This window comes from Pseudochaenichthys georgianus, chromosome 3, assembly GCF_902827115.2.
Source record: "Pseudochaenichthys georgianus chromosome 3, fPseGeo1.2, whole genome shotgun sequence".
Taxonomy (NCBI): domain Eukaryota; kingdom Metazoa; phylum Chordata; class Actinopteri; order Perciformes; family Channichthyidae; genus Pseudochaenichthys; species Pseudochaenichthys georgianus.
In genome coordinates this window covers 15484663-15501144 of record NC_047505.1, presented here as the reverse complement: position 1 = coordinate 15501144, position 16482 = coordinate 15484663, and the positions used below count along the sequence as shown (strand labels likewise).

Genomic DNA, 16482 nt, shown 5'->3' with positions numbered 1-16482 from the left:
AAAATACATAAAATTATGCAATATATGTTAAATACATGGTTTGTATATGTAATTACTGGGGTTCCATTTCTTCTGATTACCTAATTTGGGCGTGCACATTTGCCACGAGCAAACCTACCTCTTTTGGATTTGGAAAGGTTGGCATGTATGCTGCATGCGCAAAGCCCCCACCTTTTTTTGTTAACCTGTGTGTGTGTGTATGTGGAAATTCCCCTTCGATTATATTGGCTCTAACGGTCAGAAAGAGATGTCAATCACCAAAATCGACCAATGGGTTCCAGAGAAACGGTAAAACGCCCATTTCCACCCAAATCACCTCAAAGGTGGAGTTTTTTTGCTAAACCTCTCTAAAAAGGTCAAATGTCACTTGTTTTGCATCAGTCTTGATGCAGAGTACTTATTAAATGTTGTACTTTGGATTCCTAAAGCTTGTAGTCTACCTTACCATCATCCAAGGGTAGTTTTCACTATTAGTAAAAAAAAGGATTTTTGGACAGACACTATAATTTACAGTTTTTTACTATGTTCAATCTGATTTTTCTTTAAAATAAAAAACATCTATATTGATTCTGACTTTTCTACATCCAACTCACAGGTTTATCATTACTTTGAGAAAAAAGATTATTAATGTTTCCCTTTTAGAAGGGAAGATATGGTCATTTGTTCTGGGAATGTCATTTTCGAGCCTGAGACCTGAAAATCAGGCTTGGGGTCTATCAGGTTAACTTGCATCTTCTATGTCTGCTGAACCACAATGGAGAAACACTTGTAAAACATGCCTCTTTAGTGTTTTAACTAGTTTATCATCACCGGGTCCGTTTGTTTTGGAGATTTGAAGACCTTTCATAATTTCCCTTCTGGAAACAACTTCTGAAGACCGAATAATCTTACACTAATGGCAGTGTTGTAATTCAAGACAAACCCATAGATAATTTTCTACAACACACAGTAAAGCGTGAGTTAATGGGGAGGCTGGGGTCCTGTGCTATGGTGAGTGTGAGGGTTGTGGGAGTGCGAGACCATTGATTTTGGTGGCAGCAAGCATTATTTTAAGTTTTTAGGAGACAGTGAGCAGGGTGAAGGAGCATGAGGAACAGCAGAGGAGGATGGGTTCTTTGATGCTCATGTACGGGGGGAGCAGAAGGTGGGGTGTGTCTGAGAGTGCCCTGAGATGCTGTTGGCAGCCTTTGTGAATTTCTGTTGTGTGATGACACGTTCCCCATATCAACTTGTGTTACAGTAATACCTCAGTATGGTGCTGCAGGAATCAGTCCTAAAACCAGGAAATGGTTCCTTGTTTTGCTTAGAATATGTCAGTAAATACTAAAGGTAATGTCATGACTGTTGCGTTGTTCGTTCATAGTCCAATGTTAGCTTTTTGTCCTGGTGAATGCATTTCCGCTTCAAAAGTCATAGTGTTTTTTATTTGTGAAGATTATCTCGCTGTATCAAACAGGTCACTGCTCTACTGTAGCACTCTATTCGGTTTACAATTATTATGTCCAAGTATCTCAACAATCTAAAGTAAGTAGAAGATGGGACTGTTCTTTATTGTCTTTACTCAGTTAGATGAAGACAAGAAAGATAGCCACCTTATCGGTATCCGCTGTAACGCGCTACGATGATGGTTGACCTCCGTCCTCGGCCAAATGGCGCCATCAGCTGCCTGATGTTCACCTCTCACCTCTTTATATTTTTCAGCGTGTCGGTGGGAGGACAGCCACCTGCCAAGGGCCATTAGACCTGAACTCAAATGTATGCCCCACGTTTGCATAAAGGGAGATCATTAAAAGGCAATTACCACACAAGAAAGCAACCCATACTACGCCTGAACGAGTCCAACATTAGCTATCAAGTTAAATGTTGCCACATCTCATTCATCACTCTACGGCTAAGTTGTTGACGACTGCTAATGAAAGAAATTATATAGAATTTAAAAACAATATGGAAAAAGATAGCTAAGAAGCAGTTAAGACTTACATGTATTGCCCTGCCACTGGTTGGTGGGTTGGACGAACAGACAGAAGGGCGGATGGTTCTTGAAATTAGAAATGGATTGGTTAGTTTCTAGCTTTAGCAGACACAGCTTTAGTTTCTTTCTCTTGCCTGTCTTGTTTAAAACATGTTTCACAATGTGCACTTCTAGTTGCTTTACTTCAAACCAAATCTACCTACAGCTATGAATACAAAACCTGAACCTGAATTACTGATGATCTAATTGGTTTATCTAAAGGTCTTGAAATGACTGTTTTGTTCATGTATTGATTAACACAGGTTTGACTTTCTTAGCTTATTATCTCGACATGAAACTCGCTTCTTTAAAGGAAAATCTGTAAAAACTCAATCACCTGAACGCACAAGCAGATGCAGCCAGTGTCAGAGTAAACTGACACTTGGCCTTCGAGCAGTAAATGGTGTCATCCATCTGGCCTGTCCTCCAACATCGCCCTCCCCCTCATTGATCCGCGTCCCGTGCAGCCTGAACTATGCTGCCACTAATTACAATTATTAATTGGAAATAGGAAATCAATGGCTCTGAATTAAACACAAGCGTGCGTGTTTGTATATCGGTCAGCCGTTTCCTAATAACTCAGTTTACCTTGACATAGTTATCTCCTGACAGGGCGTTCCAAAGCAATTCACAAACATCTAGAGTCCCGTTATAGGCGACTTTTATCAGTTCCTTTGGAGGTGAGACTGGCTTTCTGAAGAAAAGCAGCCACCTACAATGCTGCTTTTATAAAGTATTGTTTACTCATTTGTCAGGGGAATGTGCACAGTGGCTGTCTAACAGTGTGCTGATGGAAATAGTTTTACTCATGCAAGCAGTGTGGCATTAAATAAAGTGGTGCATTGCTGGGCAATACCCGGGAGCTGTTGGAAATATAAATGTACTCCTGGCTCATGACTGTACGCTTTCCAGAGGCGCGACTCTTCTCCGCTGTTGACCTTTCTAAATGAGCCTTCGGGACATTTGAGTTAAAAGCAGTCTGGGTGTGATTTGCAGCACCTCAAATCTTTTTTTCATATGAATAAAACTCATTTTGTAGCCAGCACAGATACAATAATGGTCCACCGATAGATTCTTTAGAAAAACAATCTTTGCTTTTCAGCTCTCTTTTTTTTTTTTGCTATAGGAAGTTATCGTCTTTGTTTTTATGGAAATAGCAATTTGTTTGGGATAAAAATAAGACCGTAGTATTTAATAATAGATTATATTGAGCCAGCGTCTGCAGTAAATGCAAAACACCAAAGCGGGGGCTGCTTATCACCAAAGGTGTCGTCGAAGGCATGAAAAACAAGTATCCTGCAGATTGTTTTTCTTGCCCGGTTCCATAGGTTTTTGACAAATATGGCATTGAATTAAAAATGAATGAATTAAGCTAGAGGCTGTGTGTGAGTGTGTACTGAATGGATAGTACTTTGGCTTTTGCACAACAAAAGCTGTGAGTGCAGCTGAGAAGGCGTTCATTGGCTGACAGCCGCATTGATCCAGCATCTTGACTGAAATGTTGGAGGGGAGCTTGATGACAGACAGAACAGCTTTATAATCATTTATTCATCCCTACAACAAACCATTTAGCGGCTCTAAGTTCAGAGTATACGAGACCTTTTCTCTGTCTGCAGCAATGCATGAAGCACAAAATGTCATATGATTTGTTTGACAAGATTTTGGTAGCAGAAGTGATTTTGTTTATGTTTGTTGTCTGAGTAATATTCAGTTGTATGTGGTCTTTGGTTGTATGCAAGTTAACAGTTTGGTCAAAAGCAAAAAAGGCGGGGCATGTTTATTGAAATGCAATCTCTGAACCCATTGGTTATTGCTAACAACAATTTTGCATCTACTGAACTAAAGATGATCCACTAATACCACACTGTAGCTCACAGTCAGGCCCCCCACCAACCCACTGAGTGATCAGCGGGGCAGAACCAAGACAAATGAGTGTGGGTGGTGCTCCATAGATCAACAGATGGCCCGGTGGCAGTCAGAGTGCTGCTGTGTTTTCGGCCACTCAGCACTATCCCTCCGCCTCACTTATTGGCAGGGTATTCCCCCATCGGTCCCGTCCCGGCAGGCTGCTCATCCATCACCCTCCCACCGGGGCGCGTGCATCCTCTTTATGGGAAAACAATTTTCTCATCATGTAGGGAACAGAAGATCTGATTGTAAATCTCGTTTTATAGGATGAGAAGTTCAATAATATCTGTGCCCAGATTTACTTTGATTCTTCCAAATAACCCTTTTTTTGTGTGTGTGAAATGCCCTCTAGTGTGTCTTTAAAAGTCAACAATCGATGTTCCCCTTTGTGTTTTCTCTTGTCCGACACAATAATTCTGATTCAATCAGCCGATAAATAAAGCAGTCAAGAGCACATTGCAGATGTTCTTTTTCTCTCCGGTGTGTGTGAATAGAATAGTGAATAGCTTATTTGTTCTTTTTTTTTATTTCACACCATGTAATTAGTATAACCTTATGGCCCACCCTGTGACTGGGTTTCATTCATGTAAAACACTCATGCAGATGTCTGTGGTTGCTAAGGGCAGGTGGAAGAGGATGTTTTCGATACCAATTTAACACTGGAGAGGTTTTGTATGGAACAGCAGACTCGTTCTCGGCTTTGTGTTTGTGCAAGAAGTTTAAAAAAGTTTGTATGCAAGTAGAAATAGTGTGAACAGTCTTGCCCCCTACTCCGTTGTAGCTCAGTATTCAAATATGGTATTTGTGCAACAAAGTACTGGCTGCACTGGTATGCATGTTCACATCATTTTACATTTCTAAATGCTGATGTTAAGGATTAGTTGTGGAAGAAGAAAACATATTGAAGAAAAAGCAGCAATTAGAAATAAAAATGAAACTGTTACAATAAAAGCCCTGCATTCAAAATCTTACTCAAGTTAAAGTATCACAATTTACCAAAAGTAAATGTACGCTTTTGTTTAATGGCCCATTTCAGAGTATAATAGCCTAAATAAATGGATTATAGGATTAATGTGTTCATCACAGCTGATAGAGGTGGAACACATTTTAATGGGGCCCTATTATGCTCATTTTCAGGTTTCATATTTGTATTTTGCATGCCTCTAGTGGAAAAACATGTCTCCATGCTTTAATGTTCAAAAAACTATTTCTTTTTCTCATACTCACACCCTCTGTCTGAAACTAGAGCCCAGTCTGCTCTGATTGGTTAGCTACCCTGTTCTGTTTTGATTGGTAAACCTTATAAAACATTATATTGCTCCTTTAATTACCTTGTTTGCGTTTGCTGGATATGTTAACATAGAATTATATGTCAATACGTTTATTTTCTAAATAATGTCAAATAAATGTAGTGAAGTAAAAAGTACAATAATGCCTTCCAAAATTGGTTTATAACCAGGTAGAGGAAATGTACTTCCTCTGCTAATACTACACTGAATGGCTGAATAAGAGTTAAAGAAGACAGATCCCTGTACACTCAAGTGATCACAGCCCTAGACATTCACGTTGACATATTTTTGCCACATGGCACTTTTGTGAAAGCAACACAACTCAACCACCTCAGTCCCACCTGGTAATGACTAATGAATGATTATTATATTTGCATAACTTCTGCCTGTGTCATGAAAAAGTGGTATAGTGAAACCCTTAAGGATTGTTTGTATTCTTACGAATGGCTGGAGAGACGAGAGAACAGCATTTAAAGTAGGTGCAGCAGAGGATTTAATGACGACATCAATCAGCCATGCACAGCAAGTGTCCACACATTACCTTAAGGCACTTCTCAAGCCTTTACAACACCATGCAATACAACACAATGGTAGAATATAACTCTATGAAAGTTTTATATAAGCGCATAATCATATCATGTCCTTTGGTTTTGCTTGAAAAATGAATTTCTCTACAGGATACGGCTGGTATAATGTAGTTTGCACTGAATGTATTATGACCCCATTATGCCGAGTGTATAAAGAACTGCCAATGTGACTTGTAGTAGTATTGCACTTCTAAACTAAACAAATTGGTTGAACTACTTCAAATATATGCAACAATTACCTATGGTAAGAAGCATGGCTGCAAGTGGGAGTGCAACTGCCGCTGCGCCTCGGCTTGTTGACAAAAAAGACGCCAGAAGCTAAATATGGAAGTATTTTAGCTATATCTCTGACAGTGAGGGCAAGTCTAGGACACCACGAGGCCTGTCTGTGAGAAATATATTAATTGTATTTAATGCGAATTCTTGTCATTTATTTATTGTTCTCATTGTTTAATAATTACATTTAAGACTGTTTCCCTTTTTTTAAGAAAAGTATTGAAAAAGAATCGGAATCGCAATTCTTGACTTGGTATCGAAACCAAAATGTTGGTACCGTGACAACACTACTCCTGACAGTTAAACCTGATATTTAGTAGGTCTGTTAAGTATTGAATGCTGATAATTCTGACGTAATTTGGCCGTTCAAAGTTGTTTGGGCTCGGATAAAATTGCTCCGTTACTTTCGTCCCGTGTTACTTTCGTCCCGTGTTACTTTCGTCCCGTGTTACTTTCGTCCCGGCTCTCCCTACGTGTGTATGTGTGGTGTCAGTATGAGAGGATGACAGGCGTCTAATTTTGATGTGGCCCAAGAGCCAATCACAATAATACCTGCGATGCAGTGAACCAATCACCTTTGAGGGGGGGGAAACCTATCGTTGATTAAACACTATCCAGTGTTTCCCCTACCATTGTCTTGGAGGGGCGCTGCGCCCCGCCAACGGAGCCCCGCGCCCCGCCAACGGAGCCCCGCGCCCTGCCAACGGAGCCCCGCGCCCCCCCTGAAATTCAAGGTGTTTAAAAAAAAATATAGAATTTGTTTTTAAATATATATATATATATATATATATATATATATATATATATAGCACCAAATTGCAAATAATCTATAACTACTGTCACTTTTCACATTGAACATGTGCTCTTTTATTAAATAAACTAAACGCTTTCATTTTAAGTTGTGAGTTTAGTGTTTTTGACCCTAAGAAACACTGATGCATTAATCAATAATTCACAGCTCCTCTCTCTGCTCCAGAGGATTAAAACAATATATATCCCAATGCCACAAAAATGCATCAGTGACGTTGAAATCTTGTCTCCAGAAAAAACTGAAACAAGCGTATTATCAGTGACTGTGTGTTTGATGTGGCTCTTTGCAGTAACATAGAACAAATGTGGCTCTTAACCTCTGACTGGTTGGCCACCCCTGACCTATCATGAATTCATATTGTGAATCAATACAATTAGGCTTAAAGTAGGCCTGTCTGACTTCCTTTATCCGCCTCCTATTATATTTCAGGCCATTAAAGGGGACCTATCATGCAAAATGCACTTTTTGATGTCTTTTATACATAAATATGTGTCCCCAGTGTGTCAGGGAACTCACGCAGCGTGAGAAAATAAAACCCTCTCTCTTTTCCTCCATACCCAAATCTCTAAAAACGGGGGTAAAGCGGAGCTGATCCAGATTTGCTGCGGTCATGACGTAATATCGGAAATGTGGGCTGGCTTTACGCCCATGGCCCTATCAGAACGTAGGGCCATGTTTAGGATGTAATATGGTCTTTGTTTACATTAGCAAGCATCGCTAACACTCAAAAAAATCAGGATAAAAAAAGGAACTCACCTTGTGGTAAAACCTGCAAGAGAAAAAGCATTTGAGCTCCATACTGTTTCAGAAATAATCCTTGATGTGGTTTTGAACATGATATGGTGTTTCATTACGGCAGTATCTACCGGTAGAATTCTCCCGCATGAGCAGGCATAAGCTCCGCCCACTCTTTCTTTCTTTCTTTAAAGCTTTATACCCCGAATCAGCAGGAAGTGAAATAGAGGGATATGAGGCATGGGTATTTTGAGCAAAACACTTCATAGACATCTTTTCTATATATTTGTATATATCTGAGACCTACTGTATGCTATTGCCTACAAATAGCATGATACTGTATGTGACCTTTAAGTGATTAGTGGAAGTAGATTATAAAGCCAATAATTTAAATCATTATAGAAGAAAATAAATTGAAAGTTATTACTGTGATACTTAACAAAGGCCCAATGTAAAGTGGAATTATATATTATTATTATATTATCTATCCATTTACCAAAGACATGAAATAAAATACTGTAATTCAAACTAAAGTCATTAATTGGTCATTATAGTTCTTACAGCAATGTTCAATGGAAATACATTTCAATTGGCTACACAGTACACGCTGATTCAACGCAGGCTGTAAGTGGTGTAAGATGGTTGACAGATGTTCGCTTAAGCAGGATGCCACATCAATCGATGGACTAGTGGAAACGAGTCATGAAGCAAAAGTGTGGTTCTTGTTTTGACTCATTATGAAGTACTTTTTTTATTCTTTAAAAACAGAAAGTTGTCCCCCCCACCCTGTTCCTCCAGTTGAGGCTATACAAAAAGCCTCTCATGTTAAATGATGGTCAGTAATTGCAGAATGAAAGTGAGGTTTGATATTTTATGAAAGAAAAATGAAAGGAGCCACATAACATTTTATTTTTCATCTGCGTAGGAGGGTGGTCTGTGTTTGGATCTTCCAATTAGCCCCTGAATTAAAAAGGAAGTTTTATACATCAATATTTCAGTATGTGCTGTAAGTGCGAAGAGTACAGGCATTAATGGATTTTATTTTTGGAAATACTAATTGCTGCGTTAACAGCTTTTCTGTTGTGAAGCCTGTACTTTTATAGGGGAGTGTGTTTAGAGTTTTTGCTATTACAAAATATGAAAAAAAACATTCTTTAGGTCTATAATAAGTTAATAACCATTTTAAAATCCTTCAACTACCCGCCCCTGCTGCCACATTATATTATATTGATTTTTGTTTTTTGCAATAATTCTAGGCTTCCTTTTACATGCAGTGATATAATCGTTTATATTCCTATTCAACCTTAAATTGCGTTTGACTTTAACTTTCAAAAGTAATTTTTATGGTACCTCTGCCCAGCTTCCTCTTAAGATTTTAAAACAAGTATTGTAGAGGTTTGACTCAAAAGGCTACACATTTTCCTTTTCACTCTTAAGGGGTGGGGTGGTTTTGGCGCAGTGGTTAGAGCGTTGGTCAAGGGGCGTTGGTGAACTCCAGTTCGAATCCCGCCTCGGCCGCCACTGCGTCAGGCCGTTGTGCAATACACTTTACCCGCATTTGCTCCTGTGGGTAATGTCCGCAGTAATGACTCTTACATGTCTAATATGTGTAATGTGTGGAAAACTCTTTGAGCACCTAATAAAAAATGTAATGCATTATTATTATTACTAATGTAAATCACCTTACTGTACGTGTAGGTTACAAGAGCAAATTTATATTAAATATTAACAGCTTGGGTATTCCTCAATTAACTAAAAAGTTGGAGGACTTACGGTGGGTTCTGTAAGTTCTATCCATTTAAGTCCCAATAAACACAACTTGTACTTTTTTGTTATATATGAATAAAAAAAAGCAATGTTTTAATAAATGAGGCTCTGCATCTGGTCCTTTTGCTCTGCAAGGCTAACTCATCTATGATTTAACAAATTAGATTAAATACAAACTCCTAATATATGAGGGTGGTATAAAATATTTCTTTCTGCGTTCACATGATATGCAGACAGCCAGTTCAGTTTCGTTTCTATGGTTACTTCCCCTGCTAGCTTGGGACACTACATACTGTACAGCTGTTATCTGATTGGTGGCGCTTCAGCAGTACATTTTTATTATTGGCAAAGAGTGACAACACCAAATACAAACCTGGAGATATTCCTCAAAGAGTAAACCCATGCCAAAGTATATCATGCAGCTCTTTGGTTTAGTGCAGAAAGTTCTGCTTAGTGCCAGCGAGCTACTCTTGATCAAAGTCATTAGTCACTTGATTTGGACTCTTTGCTGCTGAATAATTGAGGCTGTGAGAGGATAAAGGATTTGACGATGCTGGCTCACTAGTGAGGAGAAATAAAGAGAAGTCCCCTCTTTGAGAGAGAGGCAGGAGGAGGAGAGGAAGGAAGATAGGGGCGAGAGAGGGTACATTAGAGGAAGATTGAGAAGGAGCGAGGGTGAGTACCGTCCACCACAGTACTGATGAAACATTTAACACTAACATATCTGTTAGAGTACCACCCACATTTCAGGAGAGAAAGTCCACTAAGTCTGGACAGCTTTGGTCAGGGTCTTTTCAGGGGTTTTCAAAGCCGTTCATTCAGAGCTCTTGGCCATCAGCCACTGGGTACTTCACTTCCCTTCTGGAGAGTGCAGTTCACCCTGTGAGCACATAACAAAAGCTAATAGCGCTTAGATTGATGTTCTCTTAAGATGATGTAATACACAATAAAAATGTCTCGTCTTTTGTACTTGTTTTCATCGCATGTCTCCGGGTTCTGATTTATACCGGCGATTTGTCCACCTAAAGACCTGTGATGTATTTTTCTGAAGACAGATTATGAGCATCTACTCATCAGTGTCATTAAAAGGACGGAGAAGAAGAAAGGATATCTTGTCATCACTTCCTTCCAGATTCAAAACATGTAGATTTCAGGATACGGCAAATATTTGAGGCCTTCAAATGAACTGATTTGTACGACGACGTCACAAGGCAATAGTGCTTATAGCTAAACTGCCAGACTCGAAGATGGGGTAACAAATCTTCAGGCATAGAGACATCATAATAGTTTCAATATGGGTATAAGGACACATACAGTTTTTTCAGGCTAACACTATGTTAAGGGATTCATCGTGTTTTAGTCGGTTGTTGACATGAAGAATTACTAAATGGTAATTGAATGAAAAAGAGAAATCAACAGCAACTCTGCGCAGCTTAACCAGTCACTGCTAAATGTTGCTATAAATGTGTGATTGATGGTTCCTGAGACTTACAGAACTGTCAAACACGGTTACTTTACAAAAATGTAATTTATATATATACACTGATTGACATGCTGCAAACATTTTCAATTAAAGGGCCAGACATGACATATTTACTGCATCAAGAACAGAACATTCGACTTTAAAGTCAAGATATGAAGATGTAAACTATTGACGTTTCCAATCAGATGTCGCAAAAGATAAAGAGTATTAGGCATGCTTCCATCAACCTCTGTGGTGCAGATAAACTGGGCTATGCCAGGTGGGCTTAACTTTACGAATGGCTGTAATCCCGGGGGGAAAGTTAGAAGTAGAGGTTGCGAACCCGAAAAACGAATTCCCATTGGCGGAATTGAGTAAGGTTTATCAAAACATTCTGTTTCCGTGCAACTTTTCTATTGCTATTCTTAAAATGTTGGTCTAAAGATGATGCACTTTGTTGGGTTACAACTTTGGTCCTTTTTTGCTGAAAAGTTGTGAAATAACTAGTTTGTCTAATTCAGCAACAAGTCTTGTTTAAAATATATAGTATAGAGAAGATTTGACGAAGCCAGCATAGTTGACGGAAATTGGATATGATTTTATTAAGATTTGTGAAATACACATCATTCGTGCTGCTACGGTTTTAATGAAACCAAACTTAAAAGTTTAAAACTAAAGAACATGTTTTTTCCACCAGCAACCAACATCAGAGACAGGATTTCTACTGCAGCTGCACCAAGACTATAGATTACTTTCCTCCGAAGCACCAGATGAGCTGAAACCTCTGAGTCTCCTTCAACTCTATTTTTGTGCTTCGGTGTATATAGTTTTTTTAATCACTATATAAATACAGTCTATCTGCCTTGCTTGCAGGAAGGTATCTCCTGATTTGAAAAGATCTTACACCAGCTGGGAAAACATCAATGTTCTGTAGAGTTTACTAATGACCGTTTGCTTTACGGGAACTGCAGATCAGGATCCTTCAGGCCGCCGCCTTTCGCTGACAGTTATGGCTGTCTTCAGATTTACCACGTCTGCTCTCCTCAAAGGAGGGCTCAAGGTGCCTTAGTGTAGGTTACAACCCTCTCATTTCCAGTAGGCATGGAGATTGGGGCCAATACTTGGTTGGGGGCGTATGGACTGAAGTTTGTCTTTTCTCATTTGTTTGTGTTATTTTGTCTCTCCTTGCCTACAGGATCATTTAGGGCATTTTCTCCTTTTATTTTGCAAATGATGGGTCAGCGTATCCCATTCCAAAGGAGAACAGAACGGAAGCACTGTAGCGCCAAACACTAACGTTAGCTGGTAGCTTAGCATTAGCTATGCTTTTGTACCTGGCATTCCGGTTACTAAAAACATCCCTGTCCCTGTTTATAAATATTATCACCTCTGGCGCGAAAAACCATAACAGGGACGCACAGAATGCCACATTCAGAAACCAATGAGGAAGTCCACTTCCGTAATGCAGTCCATGGTCTTGTCTACAATCTACTTTAAAATGTTTCTTAAGTAGGAGTGACTCACTTGATTAATGAGTCTGTCTCACTTTCAGCTGAGAACATTTTTAATCCAAGTTATCTTCAAGAGATTTGTTAAGTGTAATTCTTTAAAGTGTGATAAATACGGGTCCTGTCCTCACTTTTCTCTTTGTCTTATCTCACCTGACCGCTCCACCTCACATCAACACTCTCAAGTGGATTACTTCATTTGTAGATGGACCTCCTTTTGGACTCGTACAGTTTTACATCCCACATGATCCTCTCTGTCCAGGCTGTGAAAGTGACTTCTGGGGGCCCCACTGCAGTAACCGCTGTCAGTGCCGCAACGGGGCCAGATGTAACCCGATCACCGGAGCCTGCATCTGCACCGACGGCTTCCAGGGATGGCGCTGCGAGGAGACGTGCGACCACAACCTCTACGGCAAGGACTGCCTGCAGGAGTGCCAGTGCCTCAACGGCGCCACCTGCCACCATCAAACGGGAGAGTGCCTCTGCGCGCCCGGATACACCGGGGCCTTGTGAGTAGTCGTGTTTCCCTCCGAATTCTCCATGTGTTCAAGGACTTTTTCATTATTTCAGATGCAGTGATTTGCAGAATTAAATTAATGAAGTATTGAAGAACTTTGAAATTAGGCAACATGTCATAAATATGTGACTGCTTGATGTATTAGTTCATTTGTGTGATGCATTATTAAGGTAGACCTAATCGAAATGTTCTGCTAATGGTAACTTATGATTGAGGTCATGAAATACATAACATCAATTCTAAATTAGTAGGTTTTATTACATGAACAGTATTTTTCTTTTAAAATATATATCCTTTTGATATGCTAAAGAGTAATATCATCTTCCTTCAGCAGAACGTTTCAGTTTTTCTAATTATAACATTTAAAAAAAACACTTAATAACTATGGTCTATTTTGAAGTGTTCAATAGTGTCCAATTAACTCCAAGTTTAAACATGTCTAACTCAGAAAGTGTTCCCTCTTCCAGAGTGAAATCTTCCTCATAACTTAAATTCACTATTAGTTTGACTGTTAATAACGTTTCCCTTTTCTAAAAGTACCTCTTCTTCATATGAATCTGTGTAGTTTTAAGATGCAGGCTTCAAAAAATAGAAATAGGAAATCTGTGTGAACCTTAACACACGAAATAAATGTGTCCGCTGAAAATGTTTCACCAACTTTAGGCAGTGCATTCTTAGCCTTGAAGAAACGAGAACCTCTTTAAATAGACATGTTTATATAGACTCTCAATACGTATTAGGAGGTTATTGAGAGAAAAAGTCAAGTGAATGGCCTTGCAGTTCCAGAGTTTGTTAATGCAGAGTAATGCTACAATAACTGCTTGATTATGGCTAATAAAGAACTCATGTCACATGTGCATCTGACCTCAAGCCCACACCCCTGACACGGTAATTGGGCAAAAACACTTTCTCTTCTTTCGGAACAAGACTTGAAATGATTAAAAAGTAAAAACAGGAAAGCATTTGAAGTTGCGATCACTGCTGTTGCAGTTTTAGAGCACAATAAAAAAATAAGCTATTGAGAAAAACTATAAAGGTAAAATTAAGAAATAATAGTGTTTAGAAAACACAATCATTTTATGTCAATTGTGAGTTCTCTTAATAACTTGCTAATTACAGTGACACAGTAAATGGAGTAATGTATTGTTTTTATGTTTTTGCATTATGACTACAATCAAATCTGTTCTATTATTAATCTCTGGTTATTATCTTACCTTGTCAGTTCAGATGTATTTATCTCTCTCCTGTCTTTGACATTATAGGTGTAATATCAGTGGTGAGCCGTGACTTTTATACCTAGGCCCTCTGACCCCCCTTCCCTCGAAAAAAAGAAGAGATATTACGTCACAGCGGAATATCAAAACAGTGGTCCGGGGTGCAAAACGCATCAATGACAGCGACCCTCTACCACACAGAACAACACCATTTATATAAACACCTATCATGACAGGGCACCCACAGCCAAGTAACAATTACAAATGCATGAAGTCGGCACGGCGGCCCGCATTGAAAATGACTTAGGCCTACCTTTGATGATAAATCACTTAAACACAAAGTCCATCCTCCTGTCCTTTTGGATGAAGCACTTGCGGGTCATTCAGCTGATCCTTTGCCACTCCAGTTTATCATTGTAACTCAATCTTGAAAATGACTCGGTTAATAATTTCGCAACGATGTCATCACTATCACTGAAGTGTGCCATCATGAACGAACTTATGCTAGTTATAAATCTATCGATTAGATTTATGATTCGATAATAATAATAATAATAATAAAAAAAGTAGGGTAGACATGTGGATATTATCCGTCTGAACAAAACGTGCATTTATCTAACAGGTTCGTTTTCCACAGACCTTATTTCCAGCTATTTTCCAAAATCCTATGGAGATATCCCACTGCTTTCTGTCGAGGGAATCCGAGCGAAGCTTACTTCCGGGTTTTAGGACGCCTCACTGCACCACTTGCATAGACCTCACAGCAGGCGGAACCTGTCATAAAGTCCGCGAAAAAAAAGCCCGCCCATTTAGAGGGAAGATATGATTGGTCAATTGTACTGTCATTTGACATTACTCTCTCATTGAGTTACTATAGCTGGCCCTCTGTGAATGTACAGAGGGACCAACAAGCTCTCCCGTCTTCACAGAACTCGCAAAGACGGCATTTAACTCTTCACATTCCAACAGAAACTGAACAGGCAGATTCGAAGGATTTATTTCTTAGGAAATATTATTTTACACACAATTAAATCAAGTTATTTTGGTAAAACTAATGAAAAATATAACTACAAAAGCATATAACATATTTTTTAATGTTTTCAAATATTATTTCTTAGAATATCTTAGGCCCTCACAGAGGGCCTAGAGGGCCCTGACGGCTCGCCACTGTGTAATATGCAGCATTTTAATTAAAAAAAGAATCCCTCTCAATCATAATCTTTGACCCACTTGACGTGTCTGGTGGCTTTTTTTTTATCTAGAGACCCTACAGCCCTCTTCTTCATATTTTTGACATTTTTGTTTAAAATGTTTCTGCGAGCCAAATAGCAGTGTGGAGTCCATTGTCGCTCAAATGCCATCACTGTGTCACGCACCTTGGCCCCTGATACCAGGACTCTTCACCCTCTATGCCAAGTCACGAAGAACCAGTTGTTACATCAATGTTGGTTGTATGCGCTTCAGTGTTTCCCCTGTCTTTCTCTCACCTCTGATCTGTGCAGAGTGACTGATGTGCGATGCTTCCGGTGTGTCAGTTTGACAGAGCGAGCCTGAGCTATTCCTACACTCCCATATCACACAGGCCACAGCAGGATAAAGCAGGTGTTTCGGCTGCATTCCTGCCATGAAACTTGACATGTTTTGTTATTGTGATTCGTTGCTTTTGTCTCATTAATTGTACCCTGTCACTCTGAATGCTATGTGTACAAACAGCATCCAACAGTCTTACCTACCACACTCTACTTGTTGGTCATGAGGGATGATTGGGAGGGATTCTTATGTCTATACATTATTTGATTGGAAAACTCAATGTTATATATTTTTACATTTGAACTTCTTCTGTGTATCCCTCCAGCTGTGAGGAGCCTTGCCCTCCAGGTAAACACGGCTCCCTGTGTGAGCAGCGCTGTCCCTGCCAGAACGGGGGAGCGTGCCATCACGTCACCGGAGAGTGCTCCTGTCCCGCAGGATGGGTGGTACGACATCTGCACAGAAACCAGCTAATGTGCATGTTTATCTGAGTTCAACTAATGGGGATTTTATTAATCCAAAATATGACGTTTGTATTTTGGGCATCCATTCTTTACGTCAAAAAGTGGAATGTACACCCATGGCAAGAAAAGCCTCATTAATGGCATTTAACTAGGCTGGTCCTTCAATTATCTGAAAGAAAATATCAATAATAAGCAGTTAAAGATAACAGATTACGGTATGACACAAAGATGATTTTGAATTTCCAGTAAGTAAATGATGTGTCATCCTGAAAACTTGGTCAGAGGTTGTCTTTAGATATTCGATAGTCTTAAAAAATAAATCAGAATGTCTTTTTCATGTCTGGTTAAGACTATTTAGTTACATTTATTGTACGGCTAGTAATGTTAGAACAAATGTAAACAC

The 16482-nt window shown here is 39.3% G+C and overlaps 1 protein-coding gene across 1 annotated transcript in view; it reads left to right on the top strand.

Annotated features, from left to right (window-relative positions):
* Positions 1-16482, top strand: part of LOC117461155 (multiple epidermal growth factor-like domains protein 11) — a 147348-nt gene that overhangs the window by 62305 nt on the left and 68561 nt on the right. The window contains exons 6-7 of the mRNA XM_034102917.1: positions 12617-12863; positions 15941-16061. Coding sequence (XP_033958808.1) covers positions 12617-12863; positions 15941-16061 — 368 coding nt within the window. The remainder of the gene's footprint in view (positions 1-12616; positions 12864-15940; positions 16062-16482) is intronic.